The sequence below is a fragment of the Rutilus rutilus genome, assembly GCF_951802725.1.
Source record: "Rutilus rutilus genome assembly, chromosome: 5".
Taxonomy (NCBI): domain Eukaryota; kingdom Metazoa; phylum Chordata; class Actinopteri; order Cypriniformes; family Leuciscidae; genus Rutilus; species Rutilus rutilus.
The window spans coordinates 9,315,752-9,332,499 of NC_140213.1; the positions used below are offsets into that span (position 1 = coordinate 9,315,752).

Consider the following 16,748-nt stretch of genomic DNA (forward strand, 5'->3'; position numbering starts at 1 on the left):
TGTAACGCTGAAGGAGCTGTTTCAGTCTGTTCTGCGGGTGGATGAGGTGAAAGATCGGGCACATGGTTACTTTGTGCAAAGGAGATACTGGTTCGGAAGTGGGTGCCACATTATGAGGGTTTTGTTGGAGATCCTGTGTATCAGATTGTCATGCCCTCCAAATTTCGTGATTTGGTTTTGCGTATTGCTCATGATGAGTCAGGGCACATGGGGGTTGGTAAAACGTATGATCGTGTCCTTAGAAATTTTTTTTGGCCGCGGGTTAAGAAAAGTGTGGCGAGCTACATCAAAACGTGCCACAAAAATTTAAGTTGCTCCCCTGTATTCGATTCCTGTTGTAAGTCAGCCATTTGAGCACCTGATTATTGATTGTGTAGGCCCTCTCCCTAGTTCAAGGTCGGGTGCGATGTATTTGTTAACAGTTATGTGCAGTAGCACCGATTGGACCCAGCAGCATATCCATTACGCACGCTAACAGCAAAATCAGTGGTGCGTGCTCTGGGTCAGTTCATATCCATCTTCGGTATACCTAGAACCATTCAGAGTGACCAAGGGTCGAATTTCTCCTCTCACTTGTTTGCGCAGGTATTGAAACTGTTGCATGTGCAGCACAACCAGTCTTCTGCGTATCATGCGCAAAGCCAAGGAGCGCTGGAACATTTCCATCAGACTTTAAAATCAATGATGAGGGCATACTGTGTGCAGATGAATGCTGATTGGGAGGACGGGTTACCATGGTTGTTGCTGGCAGCAAGAGAGGTAGTGCAACAGAGTACAGATTTCAGTCCAAACGAGTTGGTTTTCGGTCAAACTGTGCGGGGGCCTTTAGCTGCTCTGCGAAATGAGTGGAAGGAGTCTCAGCCACCTCAACATTTAATTGATTATGTCAATGGTTTTAGGCAGCGACTTTACTCTGCTACAGAGTTAGCTAGGGAAAAGCTGACTTCGGCACAGGAGAAGATGAAATGTCTTTATGACTGAAGAGCGGAGCGGCGTAGTTTTTGTGAGGGCGATCAGGTTTTGGCTGTATTACCTATTGTCGGTTCACCGTTGCAAGCGAAGTTTTTGGGCCCTTACACGGTAGTGAAGAAGTTGTCAGAGCTAAACTCCCTGATTGCCACTCCAGAACGTCGGAAAAACCACCAACTTTGTCATGTCAATCTGTTGAAAGCATATCATGCCCGGGTATCTCAGGAATTGAGTACACCGGCAGATGATGCTCATCCAGTGTGTGTTGGTAACACAGTTTTGTCTGGTAGTGAAGCTGGTTGTGAGGATGATTTACCAGATCATGACTCTGCATTGTTAACCGGTCGGCTTAAAAACTCTAAGGTACTTTCAGATTTAAACAGTGTGTTGTCTCACTTGTCTGAGCTTCAGCACACAGAATTAATAGAAGTGATACAAGAGTATTCTAGTCTGTTTGGAGATGTGCCATCTCATACACATGTTTTGGAGCATGACATCGAATTAGTAGGAGATGTAAAGCCGATCAAACAGCGTTTATAACGAGTAAGTCCGGAAAAGCGGAAGTTGGGCGTTGCCTTGTTTATTGGTTCCGAAATCAGATAATACCCATCGGTTTTGTTCTGATTTTAGGAAGGTCAACAGTGTCACTAAGCCAGACTCTTTTCCTCTGCCACGCATTGATGACTGTATCGACCAGGTTGATGCTGCAGTATTCATCAGTAAATTTGACAGGTCCCTTTGTCTCAAAGAGCACGAGAAATCACAGCCTTTATCACGCCAACTGGTCTGTATTCTTATTCAGTCATGCCTTTCGGGTTGCGTAATGCACCTGCAACTTTTCAACGTTTGATGAATAAAGTTATTGGAAATTTGCAAGGCTGTGCAGTGTACTTAGATGATGTGGTTATTTACTCTGATACTTGGTCTTCTCATGTGCAGCGTGTGAAAGCACTGTTTAAACGTTTGGCTGAGGCACGCCTCACAATAAATTTGGCAAAGTGTGAGTTTTCTCGAGCGACAGTGACATACCTTGGACGGCAGGTTGGGCAGGGTACAGTGCGTCTCCTGCATGAAAAAATACAGGCAGTTGAGTGTTATCCACCTCCAGCTACAAAAAAAGATCTCATGAGATTTCTTAGTTTGGTGGGTTACTACAGAGGTTTCTGCAGAAATTTTTCAACTGTGGTGGCACCATTGACATCTTTTGAAGGGTAAGGTAAAATATATCTGGTCTCCTGTCTGCCAAACAGCTTTTGAAAATGTGAAGGCAATTCTGTGCAGTGCTCCTGTTTTGGCAGCTCCTTCCATGGACAAACCATTTAAACTTCAGGTTGATGCCAGTCATGTAGTCATGGGTGGGGTGCTGTTACAGCAAGGTGAGTTTGGTATTGACCGACCTGTGGGTTTCTATTCGAAAACATTTAACAAACATCAGTTGAATTATTCTGTAATTGAGAAGGAAGCATTGGCTCTGATTTGGTCCTTGCAACACTTTGAAGTGTATGTGGGTTCAGGTCCGATGATTATTTATACAGATCACAATCCATTGACATTTTTGAACTCACTGCACTGGCCAAATCAAAGACTTGTTAGGTCTTTATTTCTCCAATCATACAACTTGGATATACATCATATAAAGGGCAGAGATAACATTGTGGCAGATGCTTTGTCCAGAGCCCCATGTCAGTGATTGTTCTATAGTTCTTCATTGTGGTGTCTCTATCTCACTCTTAAATTGCTTCCAGGTACCAGTTGCAGAGATGAGTTGTGAGGCTACAGGATGAGGGAGGAATGAGCAAGTACTGTTCAGGTGACTTTGTATTGAGTATAATGACGGTTATGTGTAAGTATAACTTTGAGAAATAATTTAAGACTTGTACAGTTTAAAAAAGTTAGTGTTGTGAGCTTATAACTAAGCTTATAACTAAACTAATGGGTATAACTACAGTAATGTCTTCAGCTAGTCAGCTTGAGAATCCTTTCCATCTAAAATTAATATCTCCTAATCCTAGTAGTGAATGTTTTATGAGCAGAAGGATAATCTCTCTCTCTTTGGCCAGAATATCAGTTATAAAACAAAATGCAACGTTTGACCATATAAGACTGGCAATCGTCATAATAAGAACTTCTGAAACGTCATTAATTAAAAAATATTAGTGTTTCCAATTAGTCAAAACAGCAGCATTAAATATTGCACTTACAGTGCATGCTCAGATGACATTATTTTCGGATTTTCATGTGTTGCCATGAACCATATTCATCTGTTCAATGGTCTTCCACAAAATGTATCTTTAAATGTATTCCTTATTATATATTTTTTTAATATATATATATTATTTTTTTCTTTTATTTACTTTATTTTTTCCACTGAAATCTCCTCCTCCAATATGACAATGAGTGGGTCGTCAATTTATCCTGATCGATCACGGAATGTGCAGTTGAACTAACACATCTTCATGGCTCATCTGTTACTTTGATCACTGTACACCTGATGATAATCCAGAAAGCACGGTTTACTTCATATTAACCAGGGCTATTCAATTCTGGGGCCATGACCTGCAGATCAGAGTTTAGTTTCAATTCTGTTTTAACTAATCAACTAATCAAGGTCTCCAAGATAACTTGATTATTAAAGGGTTTGTTTAGTTTGATTGTTTGTTTGAAAGTGTTTGATTAGTTTGATTGGAACATAACTCTGCAGGCCATGGCCTTTCAGGGACGGAATTGAATTGTCTTGATATATACAATCTGAACTCCATGTTGATTAACCAAAACATTGCTTATTCATAGTAATTGCTGCCAAAAAGTTCTTAGTTCAGTCAGCCCAGACTTTGAAACTCAGATTTCATGGTCAACACACTACGTCATTCTTTACAGAGTGGACGCTTATAATAAACACCAGAGATGTTCTTATTTTAGGAGGAGATACCAACCTTCACAGCTCTACCATTAGAGAAAGCATAATGGTCATGTGTGGATCATGTGTGCCTTATAAACCATTCACTTTCTGCAGTTTCACAACTGTCTATAACAATTTGTGAATACCATAAAAATGCCAGTATCTGACATAATACTACCTGTTGCTAAATTGTCTGTTACTTTGTTTATAGCTATAACAGCTTTTTTATTGGAAACTTCAAATACCCTGCTGAAAAATCCAGCATTGCTGGTCACCAGCATAATGTTATGCATGGGAAGCTGGAGTGCTGGTGGAAAAGTTGTACACCTGCTCAGTTGTGCTTGAGAGCAGCATGTCTTTGCTGGTTCGACCAGCTAGGCCAGCACTATTCCAGCTTTAACCAGCATAAACCAACCTGGACCAATATAGAATTCAAACTGGTTTATTCTGGATTATTTTTTAGAAGGGTATAGCTCTGATATAAACCAGTAAATATAAGCTCAGGAGCAGGTTGTATTCAGAGAATAAGTAGCTATCACTTCTTACATACCCTGAAAGTTACCTGGTTTTGGAATCGAAAGTTGAGGTTATCCTCATTAACTAATTTCTGTATCACAATAGGATTTCCTAGCCAAAATATTGTGACATTGTCTTTCTTTTCTCTCTCTGGGCCATTTCACATTATGTTTCATCATGTCTAAGGGGGTAAGAACAGACATATGCCATATGTAAAAAAAGAGAAGTTTTATTGCAGCTAAAATAAAAGGTGGATTGCACACACCGCTCCATTTGGCATGTTATAAATTGTGAAAACTTGAAATCATTCAATTAGACCTACTTGCACGTTTTTGTTTGTACTAAAATGACATACAGTAGTAATACAAATGTCATGTGAAGACCTAACAATTTCCAGAATATACCATCCCTGAGTGATAATTCTTATTTTCTGTGTCTTGTGTACTAGTATTTAAAACTAGTATGTTTTGTGTCCATTGGATAATAAACAGTAAATCAAGTAAATTTTATCTGGGATCATAGATAATAATCAATGCTGAGTGACCCCACAACATGAGAACTAGTTGTGAAGTAAATTCCCCACTGTGAGCCCTGTTGTTTTCTCGTAATGCCCTCTGCTGACTGGCTATGAGATGACAGCGTCTCATATTACCCGCTCTATCCCACAATACTAGCTCTGCCTGAAGGGCACAGCAGCCTGAGGAATAATGCATCATTACAGGCTTCCCCTTAGTCCATTCACTAATGTTCACTGGATGACTCCCATTAACTAACTGGACTCCCTCTAGCCTTTGATGTCCATGTTCAGCTCCTGTTCCAAGGTGGTGATTACTGATTTCTGAGGTGTCCTTTTGTGGCTGTAGCAAAGGGAGATGGACTCCTTCCATGGTTTCTTCATGAAGTTGTGGGAAATGTTGAACATGTCTCTCTGTAGTCACTTCAGACAGAACGAGGGTGCCTTCTCCTTTTGTCAGCTGTATGGATGCCAGTCCAGAGTGACCTCTGTCTTTTGCTACCAATGAGACTTTCCAGCTGCCCTGAGAGCACAGAGAGGGGCAGGAGGACTCCACTTGCAGAGAAGAACATGCCGGAGGAGTTTTGTCAGGCTCCTGGAATTGTCACAAGACCATGTTTAAAAACATTCACAATGTTTAATATAACAGGCTAGTTCACATATGAGACAGTAGACCCAAAAAAGTAAGTCTTAAGTCACATTAAAAATGCATGAATGTCATTGTATTCGATTTCAAAATATCATCTCAGTTTACATCTGCAAACAAATGCTGCTAAATCAGCTGTTATCAGAACTAACTTTACTTGTATGAACCATTTTTTAATAAGTTCACCTTAAAGATATTATGTGGACAGCATTTATTAATCTTCCATCCATTCTCCAAACCGCTGGAGCCTAACCCAGCATCTCATGTCACAAGCAGGGGAAACACCATGAACAGATAACAAGTCCACCACAGGGTACACACATTCACATTCTCACTCATACCTATGGACTATTTAGCGTCTCCAATTCTCATCCATGTATTTGGATTTTGGGAGAAACCCACACAGAAACTGTGAGAAAATAAAACTCTAAAGAAATGACTCCTGGCTCAGTCAGGACTTGAACCTGAGACCTTCTTCATTATAAAATATTGTGATGGTTCTTACCTCCGGTATCACTATCAGGTGTACCACAGCATAGTTTGAGTCTGGTGAGTCTTCTGCATGAACAGCCAAAATCAGGGTGATTGCCCTCCCTATCTGAGCAATTTGAGGGGTCATTAGCTCAACCTCCCTCTTCACAGAGCTCCCCATACCGATAAACAGCCTAAAAAAGGAACAATTGTAAGGGACTTATTTACCATCTCTGGCTGGAATTAAAAGTACATTAATCTTTAACCAGACAAATAAACATTGATAAACATTCAGTATTTAGGTAGACATTATTTTAGTAAAAACCTGTAGTATTTGTGTCATTTAACAGGCTCTGTCTTTCTTCCGTTCTCACCTTTGTTGGTCTCGGTGGGAGAGATACCCATGGTCATCTTCTGCTGAAAGACTAAAGTGACGGTTGGGTCCATGATTAAATATTTCAAACAACACAGTCGAGCTGTGACCTGGGAGAAGTTGTGGAGCAGAGAGAACCTGGGGACATGGGGCAATTTTCAGTTTGCTGTTTTACATTTTGCCAGCACATTATTCTCAAATTTACTAATACCTGTATTTGTACGTGTGTCGGTTGAATCATCTCAGTGGAAACTCTTTCGAGCAGGTTCCCCCTTCCATCCTTTCCAGAGAGACGCATAGTGAATGGCATCCTGGGAACTAAGTCCATGTAGCCCACTAACTCCTCTCCAGACCAATAAGAAGATGAGGAGTTCAGCAATACCTTCTGCAGGCTCTCCCCTTTGGGTCCCAACAGAGTCACGTGACTGAATGAGGCCTTCTCATTGGGTGAGAGGCCCGTCACGGCAACCACTAAAAACACTGGGACTCCTAAGTGATGGTAAGAACATAATCACTTGAAGTGTATAGATATCAACATCAATGAAAATTCAACATTAAACAAATGGCTCAGGGAACAATAAGTAAGTGAGGATAGGAGCAGGCTTCACTCAATGCATTTACTTATAAACTTTAAGAGTGCTGGCCTGGATAATTAGAATACGTAAAGTAGCAGAGAGGCCGCACTATGCATATATATACTTTTATTTGCACAGACGCGTTTCAGTGCGTGCCTTCTTCAGTGGGAAATACCTGCTATAGGGCTGCCCTCAAGTTTCCTTAGTCCTGGATGTGTCTCATTAGATTCTTTTGCAAAATAGTACAGGAAGTCCAAGCTGCTGTCACCTAGAGAACATCGGTTAATGCCAATTTGGAAAAACTCTAAGAAATTTGAAACACATTTGGTCATATCCAACAAATAGAATTGAATAAAAATGTGTGTTAAGGCTTAAACACATTACTTTTTTTGTTACTTAATCTTATTACTAACTTAATTCTATAAAGTTAAGACTGGCATCTTTACCTAGGATACTGAATGTAGTTGGTCCAATGGCTTTGATTGAAAGCTGCCATATACCTATCTCTAGTGGAGGCAGCAGGCTCATTCTGTATAGACCCTTAGATGAGTCCAGCATTGCTAGAGGACCATCAGTACCAGGAAGAGATTGTTGAACCCCTGAGAGAGAAAGATAGATAAGACAAATCATCCGGAGCAACTTACAAATGAGGAATACTACAATGCAAGTGATTGATCCTCGGGAGACTGTAACATGTGAAGTGGCTGAATATGAAGTTCCATAATTGTTTATAAAGGTACAAGATAGTACAGAGATGTACTGTAGGTGATACAGAGTGACGCAGAGAGATAATGAAGTGTTTTCCTTTATAAGAAGAAGTGCATCAGCAGGGATACATCAAGGGATACTTCTGTCTTTAGGTGTTTTAATGAAGGTACAGTGAACATAAAGATTGGTCTCTTTTTGTATGGTTAATTGGAAACTTGGAAACTTGTCTTTGGAGTTCCCCCTACCTCCTGGCATGCATGTTTTGACTAAAACATTCAGCAGTGGGCCCTAGAAGTCAGATTGTACTGTATCTGGCAAGTTTCCTGGGATCTCTGTATGTGCTGAGTCCCTGGTGTTCACTTCCTTTGGTAGTCTCAGGCCGCTTGTATAACGGAGGCCAACTAGTAAGAGCTGTACAAATTAAACACACTCCCCTGGACTCAAGTGGGACATTAGCGACTGACGCTAGAGGCTTTAGTGTCCTTATTAGCACGCCTGTCTGCCATGCCGCAGACGCCTGTTCGAATCCTGCTCGGAGCAGTGAAAGTAGAACTGGAGGGGTTACTTTGGTGCCGTGACCCGGATGGGAATGAGGTTCAGGGGGTGATTTTAATGGAGGGCAGCAGTAAGAGCTGTGTTAGTAAACCTCACTGCTCTGGCCTCAAGAGGCGCACTAGCGACTGACACTAGAGGCTGTACTCTTTGAGGGTCCTTGTTAGCATGCCTACCTCCCATGCAGGAGACGGCGGTTCGAATCAGAGCAGTACGAGTAGAACTGGAGGAGTTACACATGAGTCCTGAGACTGAGCATTGAGCACACGCTACTCTGCAAGTGAGAGTTCTACAGTTCTCCAGCTTCACTTTAGTCAGTTAATTGACTTTTGGCTGTCATTTTTTAGTTCACCTTGGGATAATTTTATAACTCCTCCCTCTAAATGCCTGATACACAGACACTTAGTTAGTTTTTAAACTGACAATATCTCTGTTTCTGTGCAACATTATCTTTTTAATAATTAATGTGCAATATTCTTTGCTGCTATTTATTCCTCTAGTCCTTTTTGGTTCACCATTATAATTCTAAATAATGTAAATGTTCACCATAACAATTTTCTAATAATGTAAATATTGAACATTCCCACATTCCTTATATTTTTCTTTATTTTCTTTGTATATTTTATATTTATACTTTTATATTATATACTCTTTATTTATCTAATTTTTATTACTATTTCTTTTCCTTATGCTTTGACAGGTGGGCAATTGTGACAAAGAATTTCCCCTCTGGGATCATTAAAGTATTTCTGATTCTGATTCTGATTCTGATAACCTTTAAGAACCTTTAAGAACAGAGTGTAGCAGTGTGGTCTTTGCGACTTGATATAGGAAGTTAATCTGGTCATCAAACACCTGCAAGTTATTGGCTTATTTGCATGTCAATGATGACCCAAGATAAGGTAATGTTCAGGGGAGCATATTTGTCTGTGCTTGGTTGACTGTTTTAGTTCTCAGCATTAGTATGAGTACCTAAGGGACTGACAAGCTCACAATGTGTGAGCTGACCAGTGATGTGCAGCATCACTTTCGTCACAGCTTTGTCCACTCTGAAGGAGTTTGATGAATCCGATTCACTCTCTGTGTGAAGCAGAGTGACCTATTCAGAGAAAGAAACATGGTTATGAAGAATCCTGTATCCAGAATCCTGACAGGACTGTATAAAATTCTTGAAACAGGCAGAGATTATGGTCTTTTGGTCCTCTTGTGTTTCCAGTTGACTGTACCTTGCTGGAGGTAGTGGTGTCTTCTACAATGGCTGACACTTGGTGGATGTCTTTGTTTGTCGTGAAGATGGTTATTCCTCCAGATATAGATGAAAGAGAGGAATACAGAGAGAATCTACCAGGAGATAAAGTTTCTCTTTTTCTCTTTCTTTTCCCTCTTTCTCTTCCTTTGAAGCTTGGATCCTCAGTGAGCAAGAAGTTTACCTAGCACATGTATTGATTAAATGGAGGAAAACACTGTCCTGAACATAGTTGCCTACATAGACAACTTCTTTCTAAGGCAGCTTCCTAGCTGAAATGGAACTTCATAAATGACTGATCTGGAATATGCATCACATGTATAGCTTTCCTCTCATGAGATACAGTACAGTTTGGCGTTAGCATGCTGCTATAAGAAAACAACAGAACACTTTAATAAATAGACAGAACACACAAATTTGTAATTAGACTGAACTATTAATACTTTTCATACATTACTGAATGAATAATAGCATTTACTGTTTATTGCTTTTACTGCAGCCTGTGTGTTTTGAGTTACCTTTGTTTGCTTCTCCAGTATGAGAGCCTGGACTGATCTATGTAGATGACGGTCTTTAGGAGAGGCGTCTGTGAATACAAATATCTCTGACAGCGGAGGGCTATGGGTCAGAGCCAACTGATCCACAGACAAATTCACACACATAAGACACACACAGATGGAGACACACACAGATGGAGACACACTTGTAAATAATTCTGTTTAGTTGTGTTCAGTGTTTTCTAAGAATGTCAGAGAATGTCAGATCTCAATTTTATGGTTACCTGAAGAGCAGAGAGACACATCTCTGGTTCATCCCCACCTCCAAGAGCCATCAGATCCTCCATGTATTGCATGAACTGATGAGGGTCATCTGTCTCCCTCACTGGCCCGAAACCTGAGATATAACAGACTTCATCATCAGTGTGCTTAACATAGAATTAAATATAAATACATCAAATTTTTCTTAAAATTTTTACATATGCCAGTGGCATATATTGTTGAAGTGACACAACAGTGTTTACTAACTCAGATTAGGGTTTTGTTCAGTGTTGTAATGTGCTTATAATAGGCAGAAGATATCACTCTAACCAGGGTCGTGAAAAGGCACCAGAATGAAGGTGCCAGGCAGAGTAGTGCGTTGGCTCTTTTCACGAGCCTGTATGATGGAGAGGGTTCGGAGACGTGCAGCTGTGATCTCCTCAAACATGCTGCCGGTGGTGTCAATGACGAAGACCAATGCTGGGGGCTGCTGGACACTGAAAAGCCTACAGGTTTCCACAGAATTCATCACTTATGTGTTTTGCATCTTTGGACAACTCTGTTTCACAAAACTAGAAACAGGAAAGTAAAACTTCACAGGCAGACCAATCTTTTCTCATGCACTCAATGTTAAAAAGAGGTGTCATCATATTTCAATCATATTGAATCATATTTCTTGCTACAAAAACAGCCTTCTTCCACCTCAGAAACATAGCTATGCTAAGGAATATGCTATCTGTTTCTGCAGAAAAGTTAGTTCATGCATGTATGACCTCTAGACTAAATTACTGCAATGCATTACTACACTCTAAAAAAGAATTCAGTGGCTTAGTAAATATCACAGTAATAATTAACTTGATTAACTTAATAAAATATCATGTACTTGATGGTTTGAGTTGAACATACCAAAATAATTGACTTTTGTCTAAAATGTACAGTTATATTCAAGTTTTTTTTCACTAAAAGATTTTAGTATTTGACTAACCAATTATTTATTTATAATACACTTAATATATTTGTGAAATTTCTATAAAAATATTTGAGAATGGAGAATTAAACTGATCTGTTTCAAGAACCACAAATATTACTTAATTCAAATCAATATTATTAATATATTCAACACATTCTTAAAGTCCCCGTGAACCAGAAGTTGCAAACAACTTTTCTCCAGTGTTGTGACGTATTTCCAAGTGAAACTGAATATTGAACAGAGGGCAGGGTTTTACTTTAGCGCTCCTCCTCTCCATCTTTGCTCATAGCAGATTAACGGTTTGAGCGGAGTGGTTAAGCGTTTTCAACCCAAGCGTCAATCTGACGTCAAAAGGAACGCCATTCCTGACCGGAAGTAACTTTTCAGATTTTGATTAAAGATTACCACGCCAAACAATTTTTTTTTCTGTGTATTAACTTGCACAAATTAATTGTTCACCACAAGACTAGTAATATGTGCTAACAAAGTAAATAGGTTCAATTTTGATTTCAGGTCGACTTTAAGAAATTGAGTGAAGAAAAAACAATGTTCTCAAGAAAAAACAATGCACACTCCTGCAAGGACTTCAGATGAAGCAAACTCTGAATCAACATGCACCAATGCGAAGTCTTTCTATCATTTGTTCACAACATGGATTTATTACTTCAATTAGCTCATAGTTTCTGCCTAAATGAATACATTGTTTAAATGAATACATTGTTAGATAAATGTGTGATTTGTATATGAACATTTGTGACCCTGGACCACAAAACCAGTCACATGGTTACATTTTTGAAAATTGAGATTTATACATCATATGAAAGCTGAATAAATAAGCTTTCCATTGATGTATGGTTTGTTAGGGTAGGCTAATATTTGGCTGAGATAACATTTTGAGATAACAGAAACATTGAGAAAATCACCTTTAAAATTGTCCATTTATGTTCGCAATTGTGCTGCATTCACTCACAAAAATAAATGTTTTATATTTTTACGGTAGGAATTGTACAAAATATCTTCATGGAACATGATCTTTACTTAATATCCTCATGATTTTTGGCATAAAAGAAAAATCAATCATTTTGACCCATACAATATATTGTTGGCAATTGCCACAAATTTACCCGTGTGACTTATGACTGGTTTTGTGATCCAGGGTCACATTTCTGAACTACGTAACTTGGACACAGTCACCTGTGATAACAGACCACTCTAAATTCTGCATTTTTTGCACACATGCATTTTCTGTAAAGCTGTTTTATAAGTATTGTGGAAAGCGCTATACAAACAAATGTGAATTGAATTGTGTCACACATGAGGTTTCTAAAGTAAAACAGAAATTCCTCTCTTGCCTCATATATAGATCCCTTTAAGCAGTATTCAAGTTAAATTAAAGTGATCTCTGACCTGAGGAAGCTCTTGGGCCCCACCTCTTTGTGGAGGTCTTGGAGCACTCGAAGGGTTGCTGTGGTAGCCAGATGGGCAGCTTCTTTATGGAGGAAGTGATGAGGGGAGAACAGCGGAGATGTGCTGTCTTTGTTGATTCCGCCCTCAGCTCCTTGGTGACGACTACTGTCCAGAATTCCACCGTGACTGCACTTGCCTTTAAATAGCAAGACAATGCATGTTGCTTTTCTTATGTAAGTAATTTACTAAATCATCAGAATGCATCATAACTCAGTTCACCTTTATTAATTCAGCAGACATGGTTCTCTAAACTGACTTACAATTAAGGGGATCCAATTGTGCATATTAATTCATTCCAGTAATCTTATTTGTTGTTGCCATTATAAATAAATTAAATAAATAAGTACATAAATAAAATCTTAAAAGTAACATTACAGTAACAAGGTTTTGAAAAGGAAATAATGTCACAATGCAAAATCTTATTATCCTAAAAATAGGCTTCATTTTAATTTTGAGGTGAAATGCGACCAGGACATGTTTTAGTCACTAGTGTTGCATGATGATGCCTATACCTTGCGGTTTGACAGGGTAGGTGCTGAAATAGCCAGTAGTCAGTAGCGGTTCTGTCTTACGAATCATTTTCTCCAGGAGATTGCTGTAACAGCTAAATCTGTAGCATTGTACACAGGTATGGGTGTCCACTGAAAACAATAGAGATTTATTTATTTACAATAAAAGATTTAAGGTGAAGAGTGACTGTTTCATGATTTTACGAAGGACTCACCTGAGGCTACAGGAACTGAAGGCTCTTCTGGGTGAAGAAGGTGGAGATAAACTTCTTGCTGACCCATCTCCACCCAGTTACTATGACTGTAGAAGTCCTACACACAAACATAGGCACAGAGTTTGCTTAATATATTTTGTATTGCTAACAATATTCTGATTAAACAAGAATCTTGTTTTACATTTTGAGGATGTTAATCTGTTTAAGTGTTTTAAAGATGATTTTTTTTTTTTTTAAGTTACAATTTTGATCTTTATTATGATAGGACAGTTGACACAAAGACAGTAAGTGATAGGAGAGTGGAATGGGATAGGGATTGGACCATGAACAGGGACTTGAACTTGGGTTGACACAATTGCATATTTGTTGGATCATTGCCCTCAAGGATATAGTTCCGACATAATCTTTTATGTTAAAATACTTTCTGCTCCAAGCAAAATATATAACTGTTAGGAAACCATTATAGGTAGATTTCCTCTGAAAGGTGTGAATACTGTGACTTTGGCACTAAAACAAAACTCCTGACACAACATTGGCTCCACCAATGGCATGCGATTGAGGTGGGAATATCCTAAACCTGTTTGAAAACAGTACATATTTTTACAATTCCAACTGGTGACATTGGTGGTGCAGAAGTACATGCTTCACCTTTATCAAAAACAGTGTTGCTATTACATGAATGTGTTAGCCAACCTGTAATGAGTGAAAAAGCTGGCCCAGACTACGTCTAGCCCCCTGGTATTCTTTAGTCCGGGTCAGCAGCACTGTCTGACCCCAGAACTCTCGCAGCATCTGCGTGGCTCCTTCTACCCTCTCAGAGTCAAAGTGGTACACTGGATCAGACCGCGTGGCGCTCAGGAAATCCATGGCAGCGTTAGCGCTTGCAACCTCACCCACAGCATGCCAAAACCCCCGACCAAGCCCAGTATACTGGAACAAAAAGATCAGTGAGACTATGCAATACTCCACGCAAACAAAGGCAATATAATCATCATTGGCTAGTAAGACTTTCGTCGCACACGCACAAACATGTAATATGGCAAATCTGATCCTCTTTACAAAATGACACATTTACGAAGATAAATTCTTACGTGATATAATTTGAAAGCATAACAACTAAACTTTTAAGAAACATCAGGCAATCAAGCATTTTTTATGATATAACTTTAGTGATTAGAACCAAAATGTGGCAACCTTGTGGGTGCTTGAGATGTTAATTGTTTTCAATGTTTTTGTAAATAAAAAAAATAAAAATAATAACACTTATTCTACTAATAATGACTTACAGACTTCTGGGCTCATGGATTTTAATCACATTGCATTCGCTCGAAATTATTTGCTTAAATGTGTGAAATAATTTATAATTCCAAAAAAATAAAAATAATAATTTGATAGAATATAATTTACATTCACAACACGCAGTGAAAATATCTGTGCTAAACTTACTCTCATCCTATAACTCAGTCACTGGCGTGTGAAATGTAACAATTTATCAGACATTGGCAAACGACATGCATTATTTAGTCACCTAGTGCAAAATGAATCGCATATGCGCATAAAACATACCAGCTCCTCATTATTTAAATCTTGTTGATGTTCCACCATTCTGCTCAGAGTTTCCATCGTGATGTTGAGTATAGCTTGTTCTGTCATGTACTGATGGGTGTATGAATCCCAGGACAACGTAAGTACGCGTGACCAGAAGTTGGGCAGAAAGGCTTGACAAATTGGCACATAGATGAACAGGACCAGGGCACACAGGTGGATCAAAGCCGAGGAGTCCATCCCTTCACATATCATTCCACACCGGTCAAAACAACTGTTTTAGAAAGATACATCACACCTGCAAAGGATGATAAGAAAGAGCTTACCATAAGGCTCAAACAAGCATATCTACAGGATGTGGTGAGCTGTTTTACCACACACAAATCCATCCAGCTATCCATAACTGCAAACATAAACCATATAAAACATATTTTGGCATATTTAAATAAATAAAGCAGTTGTGACTCATAATATTAAGAATAATATATCATATACATTTTTCAATTTCAGTTTATGTTACTCTTAAGGAAAAAAAAAATCTTATTTTGATTAATAGATTGAAACCAAATGTTTGGCTTGAATGTTTCAGGCTTGCCTAAACATGATTAGTCTGTTTTTTATTTATTTTATTTTTTTATGTTTAAAAAAAAATATTTTTAAATGTATTTGTATGTTCTTGTAAAGCCCTTTGAGATGCAACTTTTAATGTAAAATCAAGTTTATTATTATTATTATTACAGTATTATTACCATGCAGAACATTCACTATAAAACTATACAATTAAATGATTTTTCTTGATAGATTTGGGTGTGGCTTCATCCACCTGCTCTGTTTTCAACTGCTGATTAAATTGTTAATTTATTTTTGTCATAATGCAACCATACATTTCTAAGATTTTTAAGAAGTGCTGATACCAATACGCATATTATGCAATCACAAAAGAGATATAAAACAAAGGTCTTTTTTTCTTACCTCTACTTGCTTCTTTCCTTTTGTGGTCTCAGTGTGGCTTTTTTCAGCTTGTTCGTGCATTTTACCATTTGACAGATTCAAACTCCAATCAGCAATCAGAAATGCCTTGTGCACATGTTGTGGTTTTACCCACAGAGTCTACATTATGTGCAGTCTTTTGAATAACAGAAGCTGAATAACAAGTTTTAAGACTCTTGTATTTCTGGAGGTGCTCCTAAGCTAAGAAAGAGACAGAAACATGCCTGCAACCTGGTTAAGATGGATGTCCACGAGACTCATATCCTCAATGCATGTGCTTCCCTCCTTGTCTTCTTTCTCCTCTCTCTCTACAGTTTTTTTCTCCCTCACTTGCCCAATTTTAGCATGCTGCATTGACTCCACACAATAGTGCTGCATATATTAAGGGTCACTGTGTCCCCCTTCCCTGCTCTTCAGTCCTGTCTTTAGCTTGACATGAAAACACACACCATGCCCACTTCCCCCAGTGCTTCTATTGTCACTTCATGGTGAAAGACTTAAGACGTGTTGCTAACCAACCCCTCTCCTGGCATTAGACTTCAGACTCAAGCTTTAGGAGGGCTAGAAGGATAAAATTGCTTTGTATTGTGTCTTTTATAGTTTGTGAGATTTGCCTTTGGAGTGCCTAGGCTGAATGTTTATATAGATTATTGCTTACTAAATGCAATTCAGTACATAAAATATTGCATGCACTGCAACAGCACTGGTGAAGCTACTGTACCATCCAAGTTGAAAATAAGAGAAGGGCTCGCAACTTAAAATGGACAATCAAACAATCAAGTGGACCGTTTAGCAAGCATGAGGAACTTTTTCCCCTACCTCTTT

General features: G+C 38.8%; 1 protein-coding gene across 1 annotated transcript; it reads right to left on the reverse strand.

Moving 5' to 3' along the window:
* Nucleotides 1-4,594: 4,594 nt before the first annotated feature.
* On the reverse strand, nt 4,595-16,032 carry vwa7 (von Willebrand factor A domain containing 7). The gene is made up of 17 exons (XM_084409056.1): nt 15,906-16,032; nt 14,955-15,231; nt 14,082-14,318; nt 13,389-13,485; nt 13,177-13,305; nt 12,605-12,800; nt 10,558-10,733; nt 10,251-10,363; nt 9,988-10,104; nt 9,450-9,653; nt 9,196-9,322; nt 7,410-7,562; nt 7,139-7,231; nt 6,600-6,877; nt 6,390-6,526; nt 6,050-6,209; nt 4,595-5,493 (listed from the first exon to the last, which is right to left on the reverse strand). The coding sequence occupies exons 2-17, from the start codon at nt 15,186-15,188 to the stop codon at nt 4,891-4,893; spliced, it is 3,054 nt and encodes a 1,017-aa protein (XP_084265182.1). The 5' UTR covers nt 15,189-15,231; nt 15,906-16,032; the 3' UTR covers nt 4,595-4,890.
* Between the last annotated feature and the right edge of the window lie 716 nt (nt 16,033-16,748).